The sequence below is a fragment of the Cavenderia fasciculata genome, assembly GCF_000203815.1.
Source record: "Cavenderia fasciculata unplaced genomic scaffold Scf_Dfasci-G-p-12c09.r1-3, whole genome shotgun sequence".
NCBI classification, from domain to species: Eukaryota; Evosea; class Eumycetozoa; order Acytosteliales; family Cavenderiaceae; genus Cavenderia; species Cavenderia fasciculata.
Window position 1 is genome coordinate 724,503 of NW_004457736.1, and position 23,897 is coordinate 748,399.

The 23,897-nt window shown below is 35.0% G+C and overlaps 13 protein-coding genes across 13 annotated transcripts; 6 read left to right on the plus strand and 7 right to left on the minus strand.

Annotated features, from left to right (window-relative positions):
- Positions 1 to 122: 122 nt before the first annotated feature.
- DFA_06183 (uncharacterized protein) lies at positions 123 to 1,188 on the minus strand (the record flags this gene model as incomplete). Its single annotated transcript, XM_004361839.1, has 3 exons — positions 123 to 401; positions 423 to 752; positions 1,159 to 1,188. The coding sequence occupies 3 exons, from the start codon at positions 1,186 to 1,188 to the stop codon at positions 123 to 125; spliced, it is 639 nt and encodes a 212-aa protein (XP_004361896.1).
- Positions 1,189 to 1,456: 268 nt separating this feature from the next.
- Positions 1,457 to 3,082, minus strand: DFA_06184 (carboxylesterase; the record flags this gene model as incomplete). Its single annotated transcript, XM_004361840.1, has 1 exon — positions 1,457 to 3,082. The coding sequence occupies one exon, from the start codon at positions 3,080 to 3,082 to the stop codon at positions 1,457 to 1,459; it is 1,626 nt and encodes a 541-aa protein (XP_004361897.1).
- Positions 3,083 to 3,418: 336 nt separating this feature from the next.
- On the plus strand, positions 3,419 to 6,805 carry DFA_06185 (uncharacterized protein; the record flags this gene model as incomplete). The annotated part of the gene is made up of 3 exons (XM_004361841.1): positions 3,419 to 3,546; positions 4,051 to 6,007; positions 6,083 to 6,805. 3 exons carry the CDS (start codon positions 3,419 to 3,421, stop codon positions 6,803 to 6,805), a joined length of 2,808 nt encoding a protein of 935 aa, XP_004361898.1.
- A 151-nt stretch (positions 6,806 to 6,956) lies between these two features.
- DFA_06186 (uncharacterized protein) lies at positions 6,957 to 7,253 on the minus strand (the record flags this gene model as incomplete). Its single annotated transcript, XM_004361842.1, has 2 exons — positions 6,957 to 7,159; positions 7,244 to 7,253. 2 exons carry the CDS (start codon positions 7,251 to 7,253, stop codon positions 6,957 to 6,959), a joined length of 213 nt encoding a protein of 70 aa, XP_004361899.1.
- Positions 7,254 to 7,625: 372 nt separating this feature from the next.
- DFA_06187 (uncharacterized protein) lies at positions 7,626 to 7,929 on the plus strand (the record flags this gene model as incomplete). Its single annotated transcript, XM_004361843.1, has 2 exons — positions 7,626 to 7,635; positions 7,730 to 7,929. The coding sequence occupies 2 exons, from the start codon at positions 7,626 to 7,628 to the stop codon at positions 7,927 to 7,929; spliced, it is 210 nt and encodes a 69-aa protein (XP_004361900.1).
- Positions 7,930 to 8,068: 139 nt separating this feature from the next.
- On the minus strand, positions 8,069 to 10,498 carry DFA_06188 (uncharacterized protein; the record flags this gene model as incomplete). Its single annotated transcript, XM_004361844.1, has 4 exons — positions 8,069 to 9,302; positions 9,591 to 9,888; positions 9,997 to 10,258; positions 10,382 to 10,498. 4 exons carry the CDS (start codon positions 10,496 to 10,498, stop codon positions 8,069 to 8,071), a joined length of 1,911 nt encoding a protein of 636 aa, XP_004361901.1.
- Positions 10,499 to 11,584: 1,086 nt separating this feature from the next.
- On the minus strand, positions 11,585 to 12,112 carry DFA_06189 (uncharacterized protein; the record flags this gene model as incomplete). The annotated part of the gene is made up of 2 exons (XM_004361845.1): positions 11,585 to 11,868; positions 12,046 to 12,112. 2 exons carry the CDS (start codon positions 12,110 to 12,112, stop codon positions 11,585 to 11,587), a joined length of 351 nt encoding a protein of 116 aa, XP_004361902.1.
- A 104-nt stretch (positions 12,113 to 12,216) lies between these two features.
- DFA_06190 (uncharacterized protein) lies at positions 12,217 to 12,525 on the plus strand (the record flags this gene model as incomplete). The annotated part of the gene is made up of 2 exons (XM_004361846.1): positions 12,217 to 12,226; positions 12,323 to 12,525. 2 exons carry the CDS (start codon positions 12,217 to 12,219, stop codon positions 12,523 to 12,525), a joined length of 213 nt encoding a protein of 70 aa, XP_004361903.1.
- Positions 12,526 to 13,003: 478 nt separating this feature from the next.
- gchA (GTP cyclohydrolase I) lies at positions 13,004 to 16,098 on the minus strand (the record flags this gene model as incomplete). Its single annotated transcript, XM_004361847.1, has 3 exons — positions 13,004 to 13,419; positions 13,498 to 13,844; positions 16,001 to 16,098. 3 exons carry the CDS (start codon positions 16,096 to 16,098, stop codon positions 13,004 to 13,006), a joined length of 861 nt encoding a protein of 286 aa, XP_004361904.1.
- A 182-nt stretch (positions 16,099 to 16,280) lies between these two features.
- Positions 16,281 to 17,066, plus strand: DFA_06192 (uncharacterized protein; the record flags this gene model as incomplete). The annotated part of the gene is made up of 3 exons (XM_004361848.1): positions 16,281 to 16,665; positions 16,747 to 16,828; positions 17,048 to 17,066. 3 exons carry the CDS (start codon positions 16,281 to 16,283, stop codon positions 17,064 to 17,066), a joined length of 486 nt encoding a protein of 161 aa, XP_004361905.1.
- A 231-nt stretch (positions 17,067 to 17,297) lies between these two features.
- Positions 17,298 to 17,426, minus strand: DFA_06193 (uncharacterized protein; the record flags this gene model as incomplete). The annotated part of the gene is made up of 1 exon (XM_004361849.1): positions 17,298 to 17,426. The coding sequence occupies one exon, from the start codon at positions 17,424 to 17,426 to the stop codon at positions 17,298 to 17,300; it is 129 nt and encodes a 42-aa protein (XP_004361906.1).
- A 592-nt stretch (positions 17,427 to 18,018) lies between these two features.
- Positions 18,019 to 21,045, plus strand: DFA_06194 (uncharacterized protein; the record flags this gene model as incomplete). The annotated part of the gene is made up of 7 exons (XM_004361850.1): positions 18,019 to 18,693; positions 18,772 to 19,098; positions 19,176 to 19,454; positions 19,525 to 19,752; positions 19,775 to 19,811; positions 19,916 to 20,425; positions 20,540 to 21,045. The coding sequence occupies 7 exons, from the start codon at positions 18,019 to 18,021 to the stop codon at positions 21,043 to 21,045; spliced, it is 2,562 nt and encodes an 853-aa protein (XP_004361907.1).
- A 722-nt stretch (positions 21,046 to 21,767) lies between these two features.
- cln5 (uncharacterized protein) lies at positions 21,768 to 23,052 on the plus strand (the record flags this gene model as incomplete). The annotated part of the gene is made up of 4 exons (XM_004361851.1): positions 21,768 to 21,927; positions 22,048 to 22,422; positions 22,519 to 22,864; positions 22,953 to 23,052. 4 exons carry the CDS (start codon positions 21,768 to 21,770, stop codon positions 23,050 to 23,052), a joined length of 981 nt encoding a protein of 326 aa, XP_004361908.1.
- Positions 23,053 to 23,897: the final 845 nt, after the last annotated feature.

Sequence of the window (23,897 nt, forward strand, 5' to 3'; positions counted from 1 at the left end):
ATGTACGGAATATATATATATCAAGGTAAAAAAATAAATGATAAACTATTATTATTATTTAGGAAAGTAATCATTTATTTACAAATATTATAATTAGTATTATTTATTAATTATTATTATTATTAATCGGTCACTTCAACAGTTAGTTGTTGTGGTTGTTGTTGTTGTTGAAATGAAGGTGGATCAATTGGGTATGGGTCAGGAGGAGGATAAAAAAGTTTGGTTGGATAATAAGAAGAAAAAGTTGGATGATTTTCTTGATCTTGTGTAATGTCATAACACATTGGAGATGATTGTGAGTTTGGATTATCGATTATGATGGCCATATTTTCAATGGTTGGGACAGCAGTGGTTTGGATGGGTGTATCTGTTTTGGGATAAGAGACATTGACGGTTCTATCCTTGAATATAAAATAGCATACTATATAGGCAGCTACGATAGCTACAATACAAGCAGGTCCCAATAGAAATAGTAGAAATATAAAAAATAGGTATACCTTGACCATTGATTTATAGCTTGGATAGTAAGGTTCATTGGTTTCAACATTTCTATCGTTCAAGTAGAGTTGTGTATCTAGACCCATCGATCTAGCTGTACCTGTTGATACTGTCCATTTACCAATATCTGTAAAACAAACTAAATTCTTTCCTTCTCGTTGCATTGGAATGAGATTGCCATTGACTGAAAACCCATATTCTCCATTCGTAATCACCTCTACTTTATCTGGAAATATAAATATTTTTTTCATCCTCTATAAAAAATATTTAAACAAATAAACAAACAAAAACAGTTACTATTTCTATTTCTACTACTATGTGAAAATCGATTAAAGATATGTGTACATACATAAAATAGCAGTGATACCTCACTCTGCTCCCTCCCTCCCTCCTCTTTCACACACACATTCTACAAACAATTGTGGTGTTGGAGTGGTGAATTTAAATTGATTTAAATTTGATTTAAAGGTAGTGTTATTACAATGTCATGTAGATCTGCATCATCTTTTGATCATACTATAGTATGTATCGATAAAATTTAATATCAGAGTTCATAATAAGATTTCCGAATTGAACAGATATTCTTTAAATATATATAGGGACCAGTGTCAAAGAAACCAAATGGTTTTGGACCAAAGTACGAGGCAGAGGGATAGTTGCTTGTCCAATAGCTGTAGAATGAGTTACCATATTTATTTATTACAATAATACCAAGTGAACTTTCCTGCTCTATGTGGACCTTTTATTGTCTAGAGTTGTTTAGTATGCTGCAAGTAATGGATTACAGACTAATATCAAGTCATATTGCAAGGCAATAAATGGATGGTCTCCATTGGTTTGCAACTTACCTTGTTGTCCGTCCCTCGGCTTTATGACACAACAAGAGGACAAAAATATTAGACAAACAATATTGGAATATTATATACAATATTGATAATTAATATGATTTTTTTATTCTTTAGTAGAGTTCATAATAAGATTTCCAAATTGAACAAATATTCTTTAAATAGGGAACAGTATCAAAGAAACCAAATGCGTTTGGACCAAAGTAAGAGGCAGATGGATAGTTGCTTGTCCAATAGCTGTAGAATGAGTTACCATATTTGGCAAAGTTGACCCATGAACTAGACATACGTTCGGCCATGATATCGTCAGTCATGGAGAAATTGTATGGTGTGTAGATTGGTTGAAGGAAAACAAAGTCGAGCTCGTTGCCATGGGAGGCGGCAAGGAACCAATCGTCGGCTGGGTAGTTGGGTGAGGAGTAGTTGAAAATATATGCCTTGAAAGAGGCGCCTTGTTGGTTAAGGTATTCGGCAGCCAAGATGGAGCCGCATGTGATGTAATAGTCACCAAAGAATTCGGCCCCACCATACCAGTTACCAAGTTGTTGACGGACTGGTTCATACTGCGAGACGATATAGTCGGTTGAAGACTGGTTCAAGTAGACGAGCAAGGTACGGTTGAGAACAGAGAGGTAGGTGGCATCGGTGACATTATCGAGTGGAGTCTTGAATCCGAGTCTGCTAAATGCCATAAAGTTACCTTCGTCATAGTTGTGACCGACGATAATGTTGGCTTGCTTGTTGTAGTTGCCCAACTTGAACGAGTTTAGTGGAAGGGTGGTGATGAGGTCGCCGTCAACCATTGGGAGCATAAAGTTGGATTCACCGGTAGTAGGGATGATCTTGGTGGCTGGAAGTGCACGGAGACACGAGAGAATGGCAATGTAGTTGGGTACAGTCTTGTTGGTGACGGGGTCGACAGTCACATTGTTGCATCCAATCTTGGCAGAGGCTGCCCAAGTGGCCGTGTTGACACGCGAGGTCTGCGAGGTGGGGATAACCCACTGCCAGGCCGACTGGAGGATACCGCGGTTATACAAATTGTACGAGCCGGGCATCAAGAGGTGATAGAGCACCGACGAACCACCAGCACTCTCTCCAAAGAGGGTGATGGAGGAGGCGTCGCCGCCAAAAGCTTCGATATTGTCCTTGACCCACTTGAGAGCCATCTGTTGATCTCTCAACCCATTGTTGGTGTTACTGTCAAACGACTGGAAACCAAAGATGTTGAGACGGTATTGGATGCTGACGACAACAGCGTTTTTCTCGGATGCCAAAAGGTCGCCTGGGAATTGCTTCGAGTAACCGGTCCAGTAACGACCACCGTGGATAAACACCATTACTGGCATCTTGGTGGTGGGTGGGAACCCAGTGAATCTCTTGCAACGTGGAGTAAACACATTGAGGTACAAGCAGTCCTCTGATTGTGTGTATCCTACTGGGTTGGTAACACCCGACTGCATACATGCGTTTGGCCATTGAGTAGCATTCACACCATTGCTGACAGGGGTAGCAGCAACTGGTGGTGCAAAACGTAATGCTCCAACAGGTGGTTGGGCATATGGAATACCAAGAAAGGCACGCGCCTCATTTAAATAGGTACCAGAAACTTGTCCAACTGATGTATTAACATTCATTGGGAATGTGAAATGACCTGGGCAAAATGTTGCATTAGTTGAAGAAGCAATCAAACCAATAACAACAATAAATGCCAATGTAATATATTTAATTATCATCATCTTATTCTTCTTCGATCTTCTTTTAAAAGACTATATGTATGTATATAAATATAAAGAGTGAACGAGTGAACGAGTGATCTAGAGCATCCTGAAAGAAGAATACATGTATCTGTATTTATAGTTTTAAACTACTTACAAAAAAGAATAAAAAGAATTGAAAATCGACTCGAGGGAGAGGCCTTCAACCTATAAACAAGTTTCGCACAAGGTTGGTTGGACCATCCACGACCCAAGAGACACACATAAAACAAATTTCGACCAAACAGGGCTGTATGGGGGTTCGAGCCAACCCATCTTTATCTTCTTGTTGAAAAATCGTGTCTTGCATACGTATGCATGCAAAGATGTCAACAACACAAGAGAGAGGAATTCCCTAAAGCTATCCTATCTCCATTTCCTCTTTATTCAACTGAACGAACAAGTCGATTAACTGAACAGAAACCATACCGTCATAATGTAGCCGAGTAGGGATAGGTCTATCTGCTGATGTATCTCTTCTCGTCTGATCTAATTTGTTGTAACCTTTCATTGTGTATTGTGGCAGTGTGACGACACTCGGGTCTAAATAAAGTGTTGGTATATATCTCCCTATGCTCACAAACGAGTGAGTGCTGTCTCTATCGTATCTACTATCTATTACTCTACTCTATTGTACTACTATTCTTTTGTCACCAGTGTAGTGTTAAAGAGTATCTGTACTATAACTGTAACTGTAATCAATCTTGTCGTTGCCAAATAAATAATTAAATATAATTTAATTAAAGTAATATGTCTTTTTGAAAATTGGTGTATGATTTTTTGCAGAGTATTTTTGAGCAATGATGCATAATCGATGATCATTCGAGTAGCAGAACAACACCACCACAAAAGAAGAGAGAGAGAGTGATAGAGTAGGAGAAGATGTTAAGGAGCTCCACAAAAGGAACATGGCTTGGTAGCCAATACTACAAACAGTACTACACTACTAGTAGTGTAACTAGTTTGATCAATACTACTACAAGTGTATCATCATCACCGTCGTCATCATACTCTACAAATAATAATAATAATGATAATAGATTCGATCCAAGAACCAAGAGAACATCATTCTCAAACGATATGGCAAAGGATCAACAACAAATGCAAAAAGAAATACAACAGAATCAACAACCACCAAGAACCTTCTCATTCAACAACAACAACAACTCTGCTGGTGCATTCAATAAATTAAAGTTTAATGTTCCTCAACAAGGTCAAGGTCAAGGTCAAGGACAACAAGGTCAAGGTCAAGAAGGTCAAGGATTGCCAAGACCAGCTAAATTCGAATTCAAGCCACCACCATTCCAACAAGGAGCCAACAAGCAATTCCAACCAAGACCACAAAGTTTAGATCGACCAGAACCAAGTGGATACAAAAACCCATCAGAGAGAGGTGAATACAAACCAAGAGGAGAGTATGTACCACGAGAACAAAGAGGAGAATATGTACCAAGAGAACCAAGAGGAGAGTATGTACCAAGAGAACAAAGAGGTGACTACAAACCAAGAGGAGAGTATGTCCCAAGAGAACAAGGTGGTGACTACAAACCAAGAGGAGAATACAAACCAAGAGAACAAGGTGGTGATTACAAACCAAGAGGAGAGTTTGTACCAAGAGAACAAAGAGGTGGTGATTACAAACCAAGAGGACAATATCAACAAGGAGGAGATGTTGATCAACCAAGAGGTCAAAGATATGATAGAGGTGCCAATTATCAAAATAATCAACAACAACAAGGACAAGGACAAAGATATGATAGAGGAGCTCAACAAGGTCAATCACCATTTAATCCAAGAGGAGGTCAAAAACAAAAAGGAGTAGGAATGGAAATGGATGAGGATGAAGATATCGATATGATGGATGAAGAAGAAGACATGGAAGCTGAAAAGTACTTGGATGATGACCCCAAACCAACCAACGAAGAGGCTGAAGAACGTCACGATGACTATCCAGAAATAGAGGAAGATGATAGAGAAATTGGAGAAGAGATGGATGGTCCATCAGAAGAACTTGACCCAGCTGCCATTGAAGCAGAACTCTTGGCAAAGGCAAACAAGCGAAAACAATACAATCAAAAGGAACCAAAGAGAAAGAGAGGTGGTTACAAGGCTATTCAAAGATTCACTCGTGATGGTCAACTCGAAGAAGACCAAGAATTCAAGAAAAAGGATGGTCTCTCTGGACAAGACAATCAAGACCCCTACGAAAAGAAACAAAAGAGTTTTGAAAGTATTAGAGAGGTCAATGACCAGGATGAAGATTCATACCAACCAAAACGTGGACAATCTCGTAGAATGCAAGAAATTGAAAAGAGACTTCAAGAAATTGAGGCTAGAAAGAACAGAGACTATGATGAAGACGATTATATCGACGAGGAGGATAGAGATGACGAATCACTTGAAAAGGTAGAGGATGTAACAGACGAGCAAATCACAGCCTTTCTCATGAGAGAATTCTCTGCTCCAGAACCAGAGGAAGATTTTGAAGTGCGTGATGACGATGAAGACGTTAAAATGGATGTTTCATTGCCAGGTGATCTATCTATTCTCAACAAGTATGAAAGAGAGTTTGTCATCAAGAGACAAAGAGAATTGGATATTGTCTACAAGACAAACATCATTATGCAACAATTGGGCGTCCAACGTCGTCCAACCAACAAGGAAATCATTGCCTTTAAGAATGTTCGTCTTATTGATAAGGATGGTGAACAAATTGGTTTCTATACTGGTCGTCAAGCATATCAACGTGCTATGGATGAAAAATTGGATGCTCTCTTGGTGGCTGAAGGTACCGAAGAATTACCACCCGTCATTCGTTTGGTTAAAATGGAAGAATTAATTCGTCGTTATGAAGAATTATTAGCTAAAAAGAAAAAGAGAGAAGCTATAAAAGAAAAAACTCTCTTTGTATGTTAAGAAAAAAAAAAAAGAAAAAAAAAGAAAAGAAGAAGCAAGTATTAATACTTTTTGTTTTTTATTTAGATTTCACCAGGAATTCATGAAATGGATAGAAAAATGAAAGTAGCACAATTGAAAAGATTTTTAACAACTGGATATAGAGTTACATTGTATTTGGTATTCCCTTCAGCCGAATCATTTGATCAAGAGGTAGGAGAAGCCGTCATGAAAAAGATGATGTATCCTTTGAGAACCATCGCCAAGTTGCAAGAAGCCTATGTCAAGGAACACAAGATTTTGGTTAGAAAATTGTTGCCACTTTCAAAGGGTGAGCAAGAAGTTGTACGACGAAACTTGGGTCTTGCGCCAGGCGAAGAAGTCGATATGAACGAGGAGCAACAAGACGAAGAAAATGAAACGGCTGCACAGAGAAGAAGAAGAAAGGCACTCGAGGAGCAACAAGACAATGACGAGGACTATGAACAATATTTGACCGAGGATATGGACCAAGCCGAAAAGGAAAACATCATTCAAGAAAAGAAAAAGGAAAAACAATTCACTAGAGAGTTGTTCAAGGGACTCGATGAAAATGAATCTAGAATGATGAAGGAACTCGTCCAGAAACAAAAAGAAAAAGAAGAAAAGGAAAAACAAAGATTATTAGAGTTGGAAAAGAAAATGGAAGAAGAAATCGATGACGATGAAGATTTTGATGATGACGATGATGACGAAATCGATGATGGTAGAGCTAAAAAGAAAGGTCACAAGAAACAAAAGGAAAAATTAAAAATATTAAAAATAATTTAAAAAAGACTAAAAAATAAATAAAACTCTAATCAAATAATTATTTGACCCAAAATCAACTAATATAATTGATTATAATATATTTGATAGGAATTATTTAATTAATTAATAAATAAAAAAATAAATTCCTTCTTTTGGGATGGTCCAAAAATATTTAATACCAGTTGTTGCCATTACCAATATTAATATCAATATCAATATCGATATCAATATTATTAGCACGGTTACGACGACCACCACAACATCCTCTACGAGCAATGGTTGATTCTGCCAATACATTGGAATGGTTTGATCCTTGGAGCAATGAAGAGTTTTGGATGTTTTTACCAGCACCTGGGGTAAGTTGGGAAAGATTCTCTAAAGAAGATTGAAAGAATAAAAGAAAAAGGATAATATTAGAATCTTATTAAATTGGAAGAAAAGGGTTTATCCAATACATACTGAATAACATTTTTGAGTATAGAAAGAAAGCAAAATATAATAATATTATAATATAATTATTTGTTAAAAAGATATTTTGATGAATTGAATTCAATAAGATACTCTTGATGAGAGTTTAAATACTTTAGAATTGTCTAAAAAGATTGAAAAAAATCAATCAAAAATCCTATATTCTGTGATGACTATGCACCCCCAATTCTAAAATAGGAATATTCTAAAATGTTTGGATTTTTTAATAGTTTTTTAGGAAGGAATCATTTCATTATTAACTATAAATAATGATTATTGAATGGTAATCAATTCATCAAATTAAATTAAATATTAATTAATTATCTCATTCTTTTCTATCTACAGTTAATTCACAAAACCAATTATTACCAAAATGCTATTCAGTATGTTAAACAATATTTTAAATTTTTTATCATAATAATATTCAAACAAAATCTAACATTCCAATTTCTCTTTCTTCTTCTTCTATTCTTTTAGAGAATCTTTCCCAACTCTCTTCGGTTTCTGGTCATTCCATCCAAAAGTCATCATTGCTCCAAGGATCAAAGCAATCAGGTGTGTCATCTGGTGAATCAACTATTGCTCGTAGAGGATGTTGTGGTGGTCGTCGTAACCGTGCTAATAATATCGATATTGATATTGATATTAATATTGGTAATGGCAACAACTGGTGTTAAACAAATACATTATTATCATCTATCAATCAAGCCAACCATTTATGACTATATAGCCCAAAATAAATTTACTCTTGACTTTTTGTCTATTATATAAATATATTGTTATTATTATTATTATTGGTTAATTTATTTGTCATAATCATCTAGACTTGTTCCTACTTGTTTTAAGTAACAATACTTTGTCTGACATATCGTAGTTTTCGTGACAAAGACGGTAATGATTTCCACTACATTCACTACTATCCTTTGGTGGTGGCACTTTAATGTATCCACCAGCCAGTGACTCTTGTTCGAGGAATAAGATGTATCCATCTTGAGTCATTCTTCTTAATCGATAGGTGATTGTTTGTTTGGCCCAAACCTGTTCGATTGTAAGAGTATCGATATTTGACCGGAATAGAATATCGTCCATTTCCAAATCAACTGCACTATCTTCACCAATTTCATGTGGCAATCGAATAGTAAGATTTGTAATATTTGGTGGAATGATATTTACTGGGGTTGTTGTTGACTCGTTGTTGGAAGAAAAGAGAGAGATAACGGAGAAGGGTTTTTTATCACTAGATATTTCAATTGTGAGAGAGTTGATGGAAGAAGAAGAAGAGGTAGCAGACGGTAATAACTGTTTAAACATAGTACTCTTTTCAATGATGGTGAGATGTTTGAGTTGGTCTACGCGATTGGGTGTAAAGGTGAGATGGGTTTTGTTGGCTATTTGCAGACTTTGCAACGACCGAGGTAGGTACCCAATGTCGTCAGTGGAGAGATCAGGCTTATTATTATATTTAATGGCCTTGATGACAAGAGTTTCCAATTGATCTGGGAGGAAGCCTTCTGGGAAGATGGCTTTTCCTCTAACGGTCAGGTGTCTGACAGATCGTGGTACCATTAAAGGTGGGAACGACCCGATACCATGTTGGAAATTAAAGCCGAGTGTTTCTAGAGTGTCGGGGAGTAGTCTAGTTTGCTCCAACTCTTTCAAATTATCCGAGAATATTTTGAATTTTAGACTCTTTAATGCAGGTGGTAGAACCATCGTGTTGAATGCGTAAAGTGGTATGTTTAATAGTCGTAGTTGTTTTAATTGATAAAGATGGCCAAGATCTATTAAATTGTGATTATTATTCTCTTGTGGGGTCTCCACCCACCGTAACTCTAAGCTTTCTAGTGATTCTGGGAATCTAGTTGATGGTACATTCCATTTAAACGTTTCGTTAATTGGAATTGCCAATACTTGAACCTTTGGTGGAAATATATTATTATTATTATTATTATTATTATTATTATTATTGTTGTTGTTGTTATTGTTGTTGTAATTAATGTCTGAACATATTGACGGCTTTCTAACCTGTAAATGGGTCATGTTTTGGAATCTTGAAAAGTTAAAGGGGACCCCGAGATACTCGAACCGGATTCGTTCAAGACTGGCGGGGAGTTTCGACAAGGCGCAAGGGAAGTCCATAGTCAGTCTCTTCAAGGTCTGTGGTATTTTGATAGGGTCGTCCATCATCTCGTCTGTTGCCCTGACGACCAACTCTTCCAAGTGTTTCAATGGTCGAAAGTTGTTCATCATGTTTTTGTAGACCAGTGTACGACAGTTTGGAGGTAAAGTAAGTCCATCTTCATCATCATCGTGTGATACGGCCACATGTTCAATATACGTATCCCTCTTGAACGGATACAACGACATGATGACCACTTGGGTGCTTGTAGCGTGCAAGAATTGTGATTTGAATGTTTGCATGTCCAACTTTGATATATCCTTTGACATGTCCAATGAACGTTGATTACATAGAAATTTACTATTCCTATCCAACAGTTTGATTTGTTTGAGTTGAATAAGTGGTGTTTCTTGATCATATTTCATTTCTTGTTTTGTTCTAACCTTTCCATTATTATTATTTTGATTATTATTATTTTTGTTGTTATTTGTGATTTGATTTAAATCTTTTCTTGTTACTTTAATTAATTTAAATAATGATTTACAAGTAAACAAGAAACAAATTAAATCTATATCATTCTCTATTAAACTGATGATATAATAGATTGTCAAATTGGGTAATTTACTTATATCTCCATTAATGTTTCTACCATTGACGACTGACAGGCTGGCTTTGGCAGGTACAGCCTTGTTTGGTTGAAAACTGGTACTGTTACTACCACCACTGATACTGTTACTACCACCACTGTTATTGTTACTACTACTACTACTACTACTGTTTGAGATTGGTATTACCAATGGTTGAGTCACAGTTTGATTCTGATTCTTTGTTCCATTCCTCCCCATAATGCTATCCAATGCAATTGTAGCAGCATGCTTTTCACTATCCTTTTTAGATGCAATCCATTCGTTTGATTCATATTTGATACCTTTAACTTATACCGTACTCTATGTATATTATATTATTAATATTTATGCTAGTTATCATACACATTTCAAGGTTAAACATACCATAAATTGTTTTACATGGTCTAGTCCTTTGGTAGTAGTATTATAGATTGGCATAGCAATCTTGTTCTTTTGACAATACTCTTGTAAATTATTCTTTGCTGCATCGTTGATGTTCATGATGCAAAGGTCTTGTTGATCCTATGATGCCCTTCTTTTGACTCTTATCTTTATCACGTTTATCAGGATGGTGATCTTCGTTTTCGTCTTTTTTACTGTTCTGCACAAATTTTTTCATTCATTCATTTGTTTGTTTGATTATTGACTGTTCTTAATTCCTCGTAAGTATGACTATAGTATATACGTATATGGTATTCAACAAGATCGACCAAGTACTTACGAAACCTTTCACTACCTTTATTATTAAATTCAACTTGATTAAATATTTAATAATTATAAATTGCAACCACATTAGATTTGTCGACTGCTATTCTGGTCCTTGATTGGTAATGATAACGATCTTAAATTCTTCGTCTTCATATATTCGAAGAACATATATATACTATTACTATTTACTCTAGGTCAACTTAGAAATCTCCTACAACCCTACTTTCTATACCAACAATGCAATCTGTCTGAGGAGACAATCAAACTTGCAGTGGATAATCATCCATCAATTGCCAAGTACCCAGCGTTTGCTAGAAATCATCTAGTTGTTGCACTTCGTGATTTTTTCCAAAAGAAACGAAACAACATCAACAACCAAATTCGTTTGTGTTGTAGCGACTATGCTGAAGATGAAAGGATGCTGAACGGTTGAGAGAGGTTGTAGGGATGATGAAACTCATGTCTGATCCAGACCAACAAACTGCTGCCAATTTCAAAGTGATCTATCTAAACCGCCAAAGACATGGTACCAACTGCATTTTCATCCTATATGGATAATATCTAATTTATCAATTCACATCAAGATAGCCAACCATGTTCACGGGAAGTAAAATGTTGCCTTTCATTGGGTCCGTATTTGTATTACTCTTCTATCACTCGAATGAAATACAACATTTTACTTCTCGTCGCCTGATGAACGGATCCCAAGAATACGTATATTAAAAGAACAACAACAAGACAAGAAAATAATAATATATATATTTAAATAATATTAACTATTACTATTATTGGTAGATCATGATTAGAATCTTAGCTAGGAAGTTGGAGGAGATAATAATAGTTTATTAATCAACTCAAATATGGTAAGTATATAATCAATTACCACCATCCATTACGAGCACCACGACCACCTCCAAAAGCATTGTCAATACAAATATCAATATCGATATCAGTATCAATGTTGTTACCACGACCACAACATCCACGACGACGTCTACAAGCAATGGAATTAACAGAATCACTTGATACATCTGAATAACTTTGGACTGTTACATTTTGATTGGCTCCATGATTTGAAATTGGTGATAGTTTTGATAGGTTTTCTAAAGAGATACTAGCCACTGATGTGTAGTACACATAGATACTAGCGGCAAGGCGAATCTCTGAGATAGAATGAACAAAAAAAGAAATATAATTAATTAATTTATATTATATAATTATTTTTTTATTTTAAATGTTTAATATTGTTTACATACAAGTTTATTATTTATAGTTTAGAATTGTCTAAAAAGATTGTAAAAATCAATCAAAAATCCTATATTCTGATGATGACTATGCACCCCCAATTCTAAAATAGGAATACTCTAAATGTTTGGATTTTTTTATAAGTTTTTTTGAAAGGATCATTCCATATACTAACTATAAATAATGAGTATTGAATAATATTCAATTCATCAAATTAAATTAATTAATTATCTCTTTCTTTTCTAATTACAACTATTACTATCAAAATGTTATTCAGTATGTGTTAAAAAATAATAATCACAATCAAGATATTAATAATATTCTAACATAATCCATTTATTTTTTTAAATCTCTATCTTTTCTTTTCTTTAGAGAATCTTTCCCAACTTACTCCAGGTGCTGGTAAAAACATCCAAAAGTCATCATTGCTCCAAGGATCAAAGCATTCCAGCTCCACTGATGAATCAACCGTTGCTCGTAGAGGATGTTGTGGTGGTCGTCGTAACCGTGCTAATAATATTGATATCGATATTGATATTGATATTAATATTGGTAATGGCAACAACTGGTGTTAAACATATAGATTATCCACTACTATTATCATCTATCAAGTCAACCAAAATAGAATACTTCAAAGTTTTATAGTTAATTTTAAAATTGTTTTTGTTTTTTTATTTTTTTTTTAATTTCTTTTTTTTTTTTTTTAGTAATACCCAACTTGTATCTATTTCCAACATTGGTAGATAAGGAAGGGAAGGGGAGGGAAGGGGAGGTATGGATTGTTTGCAAAATCCATTTGTAGCATCATATTATTATTATTATTATTATTGATTATTGTTACTTTTGTTATTATTATTAATGATTGTAAAAAAAAAATAAAAAGTTTATACAAATATTGTAGTTGGATGATGGAATTGAATTGAATGGTTAGTTGATTCGGCTCTCTGTTGCTATTATTATTATTATTATTATATGGTATGATGAAGAAGAAGAAATATAAACATATGTTGGGGGGGAATTAATTAATTAATTTGAATTTGAAATTAGGTTTGATTATTTGTTCGATCTAATTAAACTAAAGAATTCGGAACGGGTACGAGAATCATGTTCAAAGATACCACAGACTGAAGAGGTGACGGTGCTAGAGCCTGGCTTTTGTACACCACGCATGACCATACACATGTGAGAAGCTTCAATGACGACGGCAACACCCATTGGGCTGAGAGCCTCTTGGATGGCCATGGCAATTTGACGAGTCAAACGCTCTTGTACTTGAAGACGACGAGCAAATATTTCGGCAATACGTGCAAGCTTGCTGAGACCAAGCACCTTTTTGTTGGGAATGTAACCAATGTGGCACTTGCCAAAGAATGGTACCATATGATGCTCGCACAATGAAAAGATATCAATGTCACGTACGACAACCATCTCGTGATGATCTTCATCAAAAATGGCTCCACCAATAATTTCTAAAAATCAATCAAAACATTATATTAGTATACTTGTTTGATATCTTTCTTTTGGTCAACATTTAAATGTTTACATACCATCAACAGTCAATTCATAACCATGTGTGAAAAACATGAGGGCCTTGGACATACGCATTGGGGTGTCGAGCAAACCTTCACGTTCTGGGTTCTCGCCAATACCGATGAGGAGTTGCTTGACATTGTCAGACATTCCTTGGAGACGAGATTGTGCAGAGGCTGGATCTCTGGATTTGGCACGCAATGGCATCAAGGCAGTCTTGGCCTTGCTTTCGTATATTTCCTCACCATCATCCTCTTCCTTGTGATGAGTTTGGTAGGTCTTGAGGTTAACATTGTTGTCGGTAGTGCTGTCCATTTTTAGTTGGTTGGTGTATTGTATATATTTGTTAAATATGATGATATTACTATAATAATTATAAAAAAGAGAGATAAACAAATGTTAATATTATTATTGAATATTTATAAAGATTGTGATTTGGATGGGTTGGTTGGTTGATTGATTGGGTAAGATAAGAGTAGTAGGTTGGTTTTAAAATGTTTTAATTAATTTAACAGTAATAAGATGAAGTGTTTAAAACAACAAGCATTTAATTGGATTGTGTGTTGTGTTATGTATTGTTATGTGTGGGTGTAAGAATTTGATATATAGGTGTGGTATGTCTTAACAATAACCATTCAAGTGTACGTCACGCCAATCTACAACTCGTCACCAAATCCTTTTTTTGCATCGCGTCCTTTTCTAACCTTTGTGTTTGGTTGTGCTCTGTGCTCTCTCCCCTTTAAAGGTTCAAAAACAATAGATCCAAATCAAAGAATGACAACTTTAACATAAACACACACACACACACATATATATATGTGATAGAGGAGAGGAGATAAAGATAAAAGATAAAGATAAATCATACCAATGATATGTTATATTACAAATATGAGAAGAGAAGATAATGATAATAGATAGAGAGAGAGATCAAACTAAACTAATGAATGAATGAATGAACAAACGATTCAGAATGCGATTTAAATAGTGAGGTTGTGAAGAGGCGGTACCGATCGGAGTTGGGAAGAGGAGGTGATGTTATGATTATGTGCAACTTTTAAAAGTTGGGAGTTCCTAATACCAGTGTATGGGGGGTTGAAGGTGATAAGTAACAACAAACAAACAAACAAAAAGAGGAGGATTGTAATTTGTACCAATAAATTAAATTGAATAATAAAAAAATGGGAAACTGCAGATCGTTCGTTTGTTTGTCAAAAACCTAACCTGCAACCTAATAATGAGAGTGGCAATAGAGAAAATAAAATTTAAAAAAAGAATTGGAAAATATCTTCAAAAAAAGAACATCCTCCCTCTTCCAATGCAACACGCCCAATGATAGCTCCGTCAAAACTAACTAATCGATGAATCTGTGTATGTGTAGGTAGATATCTATATATTTATCTATACTAAAAGTCAGGTCGCCTATTGTATTGTCGTTGCCAACAATTGTAGGTCAGGTCAACTATGTAGACAATGTTTTGAAAATTGTTAAAGTTAACTTGTGATATTACTTTTTTGTTTGTTTCTTTGTTTGGTTGGTTATATAAATATAAATTACTTGTTTAATTTATATATGTGAATAAATATTTATAGGTATTAATATGAAATAGAGTAAACTTTTGATTTACTTAAATATCGATAGTTGGCAGAGTTTATTATTAAAAAGAGAAAAGTTTTTTGCGTTTTGCAGCTCTGACCCCAAACGCTTCGATTATGGTGTTCCGTCGTTCTATCTCTGTCCTGTTCTAGAATTGGGTGGTGGTTGTGCTGAAGAGCAGGTGTAAAAACCGACTTTTGTCGTTGCACTCTTTGGATGAAGATATCTATGATATCATCAGACTGCTTGTTTTGTGAGAATAAAAGTGGTATTGGTCACTTTGAGTAGAGGGGATTGGAGCCAGACTAATGACCTCTTTAATAGGTTTGCTCACGTCACAGAACCGATAGAACTAGAGTCTTCTTTGTCTTTATCTCTCGACAAACATCATGATTAGACAACAACAACAATATCAACCAGTGATCTTATTGCTAAATTAGATATAAATTAAATTAACGGGGTCATAGCCGAATAGTCATCTGACTTTTACCCCCGATGAGAAAGAGACAAGAAGATATTGTTGTTGTCTAGGTATCCATCTTATCTTTTCGGTTTATTCATAGGAATTTAGAAAAAGATATCTATATCTTTGAAAAAACTAAATATATAAATGAAATCTTCCCATCATCATTTTTTTTGTATCAATGGAGGCACCCCCAATTGTTAACAATATTCCTCTGATTGAATAGGTTCTTGGATCAGGTCACTTTAAATGTATTGGGATTCCTGATTCAGAAGATGGTCATATTGTTGTTTTAATCAATGGCCCTCAATAATAGAGACACGCCTTATTATTGTCAATGAATTGGTAACTTAATTACATGAAACAAATAAATATATAATATTTTAATATATATATAGTTAGATTGATACCTATAACATGTTTGGCGCCAAAATCGATTTTTTTTTTTTTTTTGACTACCAACCTTCCCTCCAATTTTTCATCTTCATCTCTGTCAGGTCTGTTTGATTTATCATTAATGAAAGCAACAAGATAGATAGTTTGGTCTACCCCATCACCCATCATTCACAACAATTCGATCAATCAATCAATCATTTGCGATTTAACAATCAATCGATATACAACAATCAAATAATAACAATAACAACAACAACAACAACAACAACAACAAACATACATCGATTATGAATTAAAGGATAGATATATAGATATATAGGATTGATAAAGAAAGAAAGAAGAAGAATATGGATAAGAAAAGAGAAAAGTTGTTTAAAGCAATTAAACAACCACAGAGCGATACGGAATGGTTGGTAATGCTTGGAAAGGGAAGTCCTCGTATCGAAGAAAAGGAGATAAATGTAGAAGAGTTCTTGGCATGGCTACCAACCAAACATCATGCAGAGTTGTTTGAATTGCTCTATCTAAGAATGGTACCAATCATTGAACAAGAACTTATGATTCCAAGTGAAGATACAGAAGATATAGATACAGATACTGCTCGAACCATAGCAATCAATGCTCTCAAATCAATGGATATAATTCTAGTCATATGCAACTACTTTTTAAAAAATACTAAATCTTCATTTGTTCCACCTGAACATATGTTTTCAATTATCACTATATCTCATGGTATGTAATGTCATATCATATGTTTCATCCATATTGTAAAGGCTTGACACTAACTATTCATTATTTATATATATTTTAAAGATTTAATATTGTCATTTATGAATCTTGGTGAAAAAGTGTTGGAATTGACAAATATATTTAGAAAGGATGTTTTGGCAAGACTGTCAAAATACTATTATAAACTAGCAAATGATATATCGAGTATATGCGAGCTTTGGTATAGGCAGGATCGTCCCAACAAAGGGGAATTGGTTCCCCAAACCATTGTATATTTAGTTTCAAAGTCTTTTGAATCAACAATTGTTTCAGGTAAACTATAATATTAATATTAATATTTATTTGTTTGTTGATTAATTTTATATTTCTATTTTTATATTTTTAGATATAACAAGAGTTTATAATATAAGAAGTTCATTATTATTATTAGAGTATAGTGATGAAGATGCAGAATCGTTGAGAGATTTATTGATGAAATGTTTTGTGCAACCACATTATATAAAGAGTGCAGAGGGTCGAAAGATGCTGGCGTATCTGTTGACGGTGCGTCCGTACTTGGTGGACGCGTTCCATGCGACTATTAAGGGTCAGTTGGTGGGCTGCAAAAAGTCGGTGGCCGAGTGGTACGGCGACGTTTATTTCAGAGCGTGGCAGTTGGCGACGGGACCGATCATCGCCAAGATTGAGTATGGGTGTCTGCAAGAACTGGCGTCGTGTGCCATTAGATGCACGTCTGCTCCATTGTTGACGTCGTTGCTGGCCATTCTGTCGACACTGCAGACACACAAAAAGACAAAGGGGATCGACGGGATGCTGGTGCGTATCTACGACGCCATCCTGTGGCGGTCGCTCAAAGCGGCCAATTCCAAGGTGCGACACAACGCACTGTCCATTTTTATCGATGCGTTCCCCGTGATTGACTCGGACGAGGAGCAGACCGAGATTGACGGCCGCTTGCAACAGCAGTTCACCCTGCTCAACGAGCTGCTGTTTGACCCGGCGCCGTCGGTGCGGTCCGAGGCCGTGCGCGGGGTGTGTGTCATCCTCGCGCGCTTTTGGGAGATTATTCCGGCTGCCACAGTGCGATCGCTGCTCGTGCGACTGATCAACGATCTCGCCAAAGACCGCGCCAGCGTGCAAGTCCGCGAGAGTGTTATCCGCGGCCTACAATACCTGCTCGCTCAATGTGCCCTGTCGCACCCGCTGCTCTCTGGCCTGCTCAAGCATCTCGCATCCTCCATCCACGACACGTCTGACCGCGTGCGTGTCGCCTTTGTCGACCTCATGCTCTACATCAAGGACCTGTCCAGCATCCGGTACCTCGATATTGTGCCACTCGAGCATCTCTTTGAGCGCATGGTCATCGACTATAACCACGCCGTCCTCACCAAAAAGATCACGCAGCTGCTCGTCGAAGCCTACTTTCCCCACGAAGATGAAAAGCCCACCGAGATATTCAACCGCTGTCTCTTGCTCGCACGGTCCAAAAAGAATGCAATCGTCGCGTTCTACTCGAACCTCGTCAACTTTGTTCCAGTCGTTTCCATCGCCAAAACACTCGCTATCATATTCAAATTTATAACCAGTAAATTCATCCCACTCTACCCTGAAATCTCTTCCATTCCAGTTAGTTCAAAAAAACAACCATCCACAACCGCAACTGAAAAGAAAAAGAATAGTAAAAAGAAAAAGAATCAAGTAGAAAAGAAACAAGAGGTAGTGGAACAAGTGGAACAAGAGGAAGAGGAAGAAGGAGAACTTTCATTGGAAGATATTGAAAACTTGTTAGAGATTGCAAAGGTTGCTTTGGAATCGATCAAACCAAAGTTACAAGAACCAGACAATGAGTTTGTTGTCCAAGGTCTGTTGAAAAAGTATACCGATGAAGGATTCATCCTATTGTATTCTTGGCTTTTCACATCGGATCTACCTCGTATCGATTCTATTTGTAGTCTCATCAAAATAGCTTCTATATTTAGTATTGATAATTTTCCAGTATTTAAACAAGTTTTACTTCAAAATTTTAAAGAGGTAAATAGGAAGAAAAAAAGAAAAAAGAAAAAAGAAAACTATATATATTAATAATTATTTTAATTTAATTAATTATAGATTGATCAATCAACACCAGATCAATTAAAAGAAACTTTATTACTTTCATTATTTTCATGGGAAATTCCAGGTGAAGTTTTAAATATTATTTTAGAGAATTTAAATTATCCTATTAAATATTTAATGACTCAAAGAAAAATACAAAAAGACCATGATGATGATGATGACGATGATGATTTAGGTTCACCAGATCATTCAAAGAAAAAAAGAAAAAGAGGAGGAGTTTCCAAACAACAAACGAGTGAACAAGATCAATCGGTTGCTCAAGATTTAAATATGGTTTCTGATTTGGCATCAGTTTCATTAATCTTTTTTGATATGTTATTAGTATGTCAATTGTAAAATATAATAATAATAATAATAATAGTATTTATTTATTAATTTTTACTTTTATTTTATTGTAGAAAAATGAAGAATCAAGAAGATCAACTCTAAGTCAAATAGAATTAATGCCAAGTATATTAACAGGGTTGGTTGATTATTTCCCAGTCATTCAAAGAAAGTTGGCATTAGAGGGTGGGTTATCAATTGAAAAGGAACAAGAGGAAAAGGATGAAGAGGAACAACTAGGAAACTATGACCATCTCATCCCATTGGTTAGTAACAAATTGTTATTATCTGGTTTTGTCATGTATGGTAAATTCCTTTTCCATATTGAAGGTACAAGTGAAAAGGTTATTCAAGTATGTTTAAACAAAAAAAAAAAAAGATAGAAAAAAAAAAATTAATTTTCTTTTGATTTATTTTTTGAAGGATTCTGGATTATTCCAAGATTTATTGGTTTGGGGTAGCACTATATTAATTCCATCACTAGAGGCATTTATTAAAACCAAAACATCGAATCTATCAAAGAGAAAGAGAAGTTCATCAAGTAGTATTAAAAGTAGATTAGATGATGATGATCAAGATGAAGATGACAATGATAATGAAACGGATATTTTTAGAACAATGGAAAATTCATTCCATATGGATATTGTTAGAGTATTTTTATTATTTTTAACAGAGTATATTGCAATGGGATTATGCACTAAAACAACCATGTATGAATTGTATCAACTGGTGTTGAACCTATCCGAGATGATGAAGCACCATCCCAAGCTGTTTGAATCGATACAGCCCATCATCGCCAAGTTTATCTACCAAGTCTATAATCACGCCAATGACGATCAAGTCTTGTCAAATGGTTCCATTAAATTATTAAACATCTTGTTTGAAAGTATTTCAATCAATGCTGGCGGCGGCGGTGACGACGACGACGGACAAGATGGCCAAGAAGGTCAAGATCAACAAGTTGATGACAATAGTAGTAGTGGTAAAAAGAAAAAAGATTGGTTTAAACTTTCAGAATTGGTAACGCTCTTCCAATCAAAGGGCACGATATCAACATTGATTGGAGTGTTTGTCGAGATTGTGGCCAAGGATATATTCAGCTTGATCAAGACCAACTATAGCAATCGATTAATCCGAAACATCGAACGACTTTCTCCATCCTCTCTATTTATTTGCAAGTGTTTGGCCAGATCTACAGCAATCATTTCCTCACTCTCTGACTATATTGCTCAGTACATCAAGAATGAGAAAATGAGTAAACGATCAGTTCAATTTTCCCTAAATTTAATTTCCCTAATCATTTCATCTGCAAAGAAATTTTCAAGTATGTCAAACAAAACAAAACAAAACAAAATAGGATAAAGAAAGAAAGAAATATATATAAAGTCACTTCACTTGTACTAATTTAATTTATATTTCTTTTTTATCTGTTTTCTAGAAAATACTGATATTTCACCATTACATAATATATTAATTAATTTCATTGCCAAACTTCCTCACCATGCCGAGGAGGAAACACTTTATGCAGAGGATGGAGATGATTTATCAACCATTACTAACAGTACTGACAATAGCAATAGCAATAATAATAATACGATAACATATACACTATTGGCTAAATTTTCAAATGATCTATTTAATTTATCAACATCTTCAAAATCGACAACAAAACCAACATCCACCTCTAAAAGAAAATCAAAAAAGGATAAACAAGAAGAAGAAAAGGAAAAGGAAATTGAAAAAGAAAAACAAGGTGATAAAATGCCTAAATTCATTCAAGAAGATGACGACGACAATGATCAACAAAATAATCAAGATCATGATGATATAATACTAGATGAAGAGATTGATGATAATGAAGAAGAAGAAGAAGAAGAAGAAGAAGAAGAAGAAGAAGAAGAAGAGAAGACAAAAAACCAAAACGGAAAAAGAAAATCGAGATGATAATAATAGATTCCATCCAATAAAATAAATAAATCAAAATGTATATAATAATATAATAATATCATATCAACCTAAATTTAAAAGGAATGAAATATACAAATATTTATTGTATTTCCAGGGATGATGTTTTAGGAAATGTGAGCGAATAGAGTGCATAATAAATGATTTTGAGTGAGATGGGACAATATTATTATTATTATTATTATTATAACTTGCATATGGTATAGTTTAACCTTTAAGAGGTGAATCGGTAGGCAAGGCATATTGCTTCAATTTAATGTTAGAGACCCTCCCGTTTCATAGAAATATCAGGGATCTCCAGACATGAAATTGAAACAACATACCATGTCGCTTTTGCAATCAACAAGCCCAAGACCTAAATCACCGTTCAGTTTGACAGTGCCGTTCATTGGGTGTTCTATCAAATCTCTTACTATTAACGTTGATACTTGAATTTGTAACTATTACTAGTAAAATTCTTTTTATACATAAATAACAATAAACTCGCATCGTCAAGATGAAATATCTTTGGATTTGCTGATGTCAGACACCCAAAAAAAAAATTAAAAAAAATAAAATACTTTTGAAAGGTGAGGAGGAAAGATTGGATGTCCTCCTTATTGCGTCTTTTTGACGTTTTTTTAAAACTACTTTTACTTTTACACAAATAGATAGAGATAGATATATTAACAAATAATCTAGATCTAATAATCAAAAGAAGGATGTTTAAAAACTTGTTATTGAGCATCATCTGCTTCTTGGTTGCAGTGGTTGCTGTTACTCTTGCAAGTGTCTATGACAATGATCCTGAACTCTGTAAACAACGTGTTGTCAGAGAGGATTGTCCAACTGTCCCAGCACCATTCGATAATGTAAACTCTAGTAATTATCATACATACACACAACATACAACATAGATATAGGAGATAGGATAGATATATATATTAAAGAAGAAGAAGAGATTATTAATAGTTTTTTTTCTTTTTTTTCATTTTAATTTAGATGATGTCATTGAAGTTTATTATTTACAAGCACCAATCTTTGAAGGATTGTATGGTGACTTTGGAGGCAAGTTGGGTGGATACCACTCTGCTTTGGGTTTCTATGACTTGACCACCGGTATCAACTACACTGCTGAATACGATGCCTACTATGAGGTTGCCAATGGCACCTTCCCAAACATCATGAACATCAACGGTACCGATGAAGTCGTCTGGTGCAATGCAGGTATTCTCTGCGCTTTCCCATGGATCAATGCCACCTATTGGGATTCCAAGCATTTCTCTACCGCCTCTAGAACCTATATGACCACCATCAATGGTTCTGTATTTAACCAATTCATTCCATGGAGTATTTCCTATAATAATTCTAACCCAAGTATGTAACAAAACAAACAAAGTGATCTTTATTTATATATATATATATATTAATATTAATATTTAATTATTTTGATTTGATTTGATTTATTTTTAGTTTACCAAACTTGGGATGTCTGGAACAGTTATGGTCAAGATCTTTACGTTCCATCAAACACTTGTGATGACTTTGCCGTTGCTGCCTTTAATTTCTTATACTCTCGTGGTTCCACCTACGACTGTAACATTGTTCTCAAGAGAGATTATATCAACCTCTTCTCTGAGAAGCCAGTACCAGTCGACTATGAAGAAAACAAGGACGAAATCATTAGATTCTATCAAGCCTTTAATGTCCAAAAGGGTGAATCATTCCTTACCATTCTTGAAAATCTTTTATCGATTGTTGGTTTACCAAAATTCATTTATATTCAAGAACAATATCTTCAATTATCATTAAACTTCCCGTATGTAGTTAAAACAAACAAACACAAAGAAATGGAAGGATACTAACAATTTTGATTGATTCATCTTATTTATTTATATTTATATTAGATTCGCAGATCTCAAGTATGATTTTGCTCCACTTCCAGGATGTCCAGCACCAAGCACCATTGATACCGAAAAGGTCATTCATATGCCAATCCGTAGATAAATACCAATCGTTCTTTATCTAATTAAGATTCTTTTCTCATCATTTCTCATCAATTCAACATACCCATTTGTGTGGAAACAAAACGTACCAATGGATCGACATGTTGACTGATTGTGTACAAATTAACAACTTTTGTGTTTTTATATTCAAACCTTATAATAATAAAGGCGATATTGACAAACACACATACATCTCTCTCTATAGGTCCCTAAGAGATCTATAGGTTTTAAACATCTCTCAAATAGTTGACTTTTTAAATGTGGTCGAGTCATAGGGATGAGCCCCATAGGTTGGCTACCGAGCTCACCAAAGAAACTCACGATTTGTGACCAAAGTGGGTATGATTGACCTACGATCACAGTCTCAGCAGAGTCCGATTTTCACAAAATATCTGTTTTAAAATGGGCTGTTGGCTGTTTTATCCCACTAGTTTGCTTGTTTGCCGCCTCTTCACTATCACGGTTTTTAATCTCCTCTCTTTCTTAAATACCTTATCTTTCTTTGTCAGACAAGAGAATAGAATACAGATAGACAAGACACAAGAACAAGAAAGATAATACAATATATATTATCATTAGTTAACAACTCTTATAATTTCGCGAAACCTCTTCACAGATATTTTTCGAAAAGACTCATCCCTCGCCACGCAAAGGGAATTTAGAAATCGCTCTGAAACATAGACTTTCAGATCGATACACACTTCTCAATTTATTTATTTATTTATTCACAGTTAATTAATCAATCAACCAACCAATCATCATAACATAGATCAATATAGATAATACAGATAGATAGTTAGATAGATAGTTAGATATAGACAGTCAACAGTGGAGTACGTGTGGTGT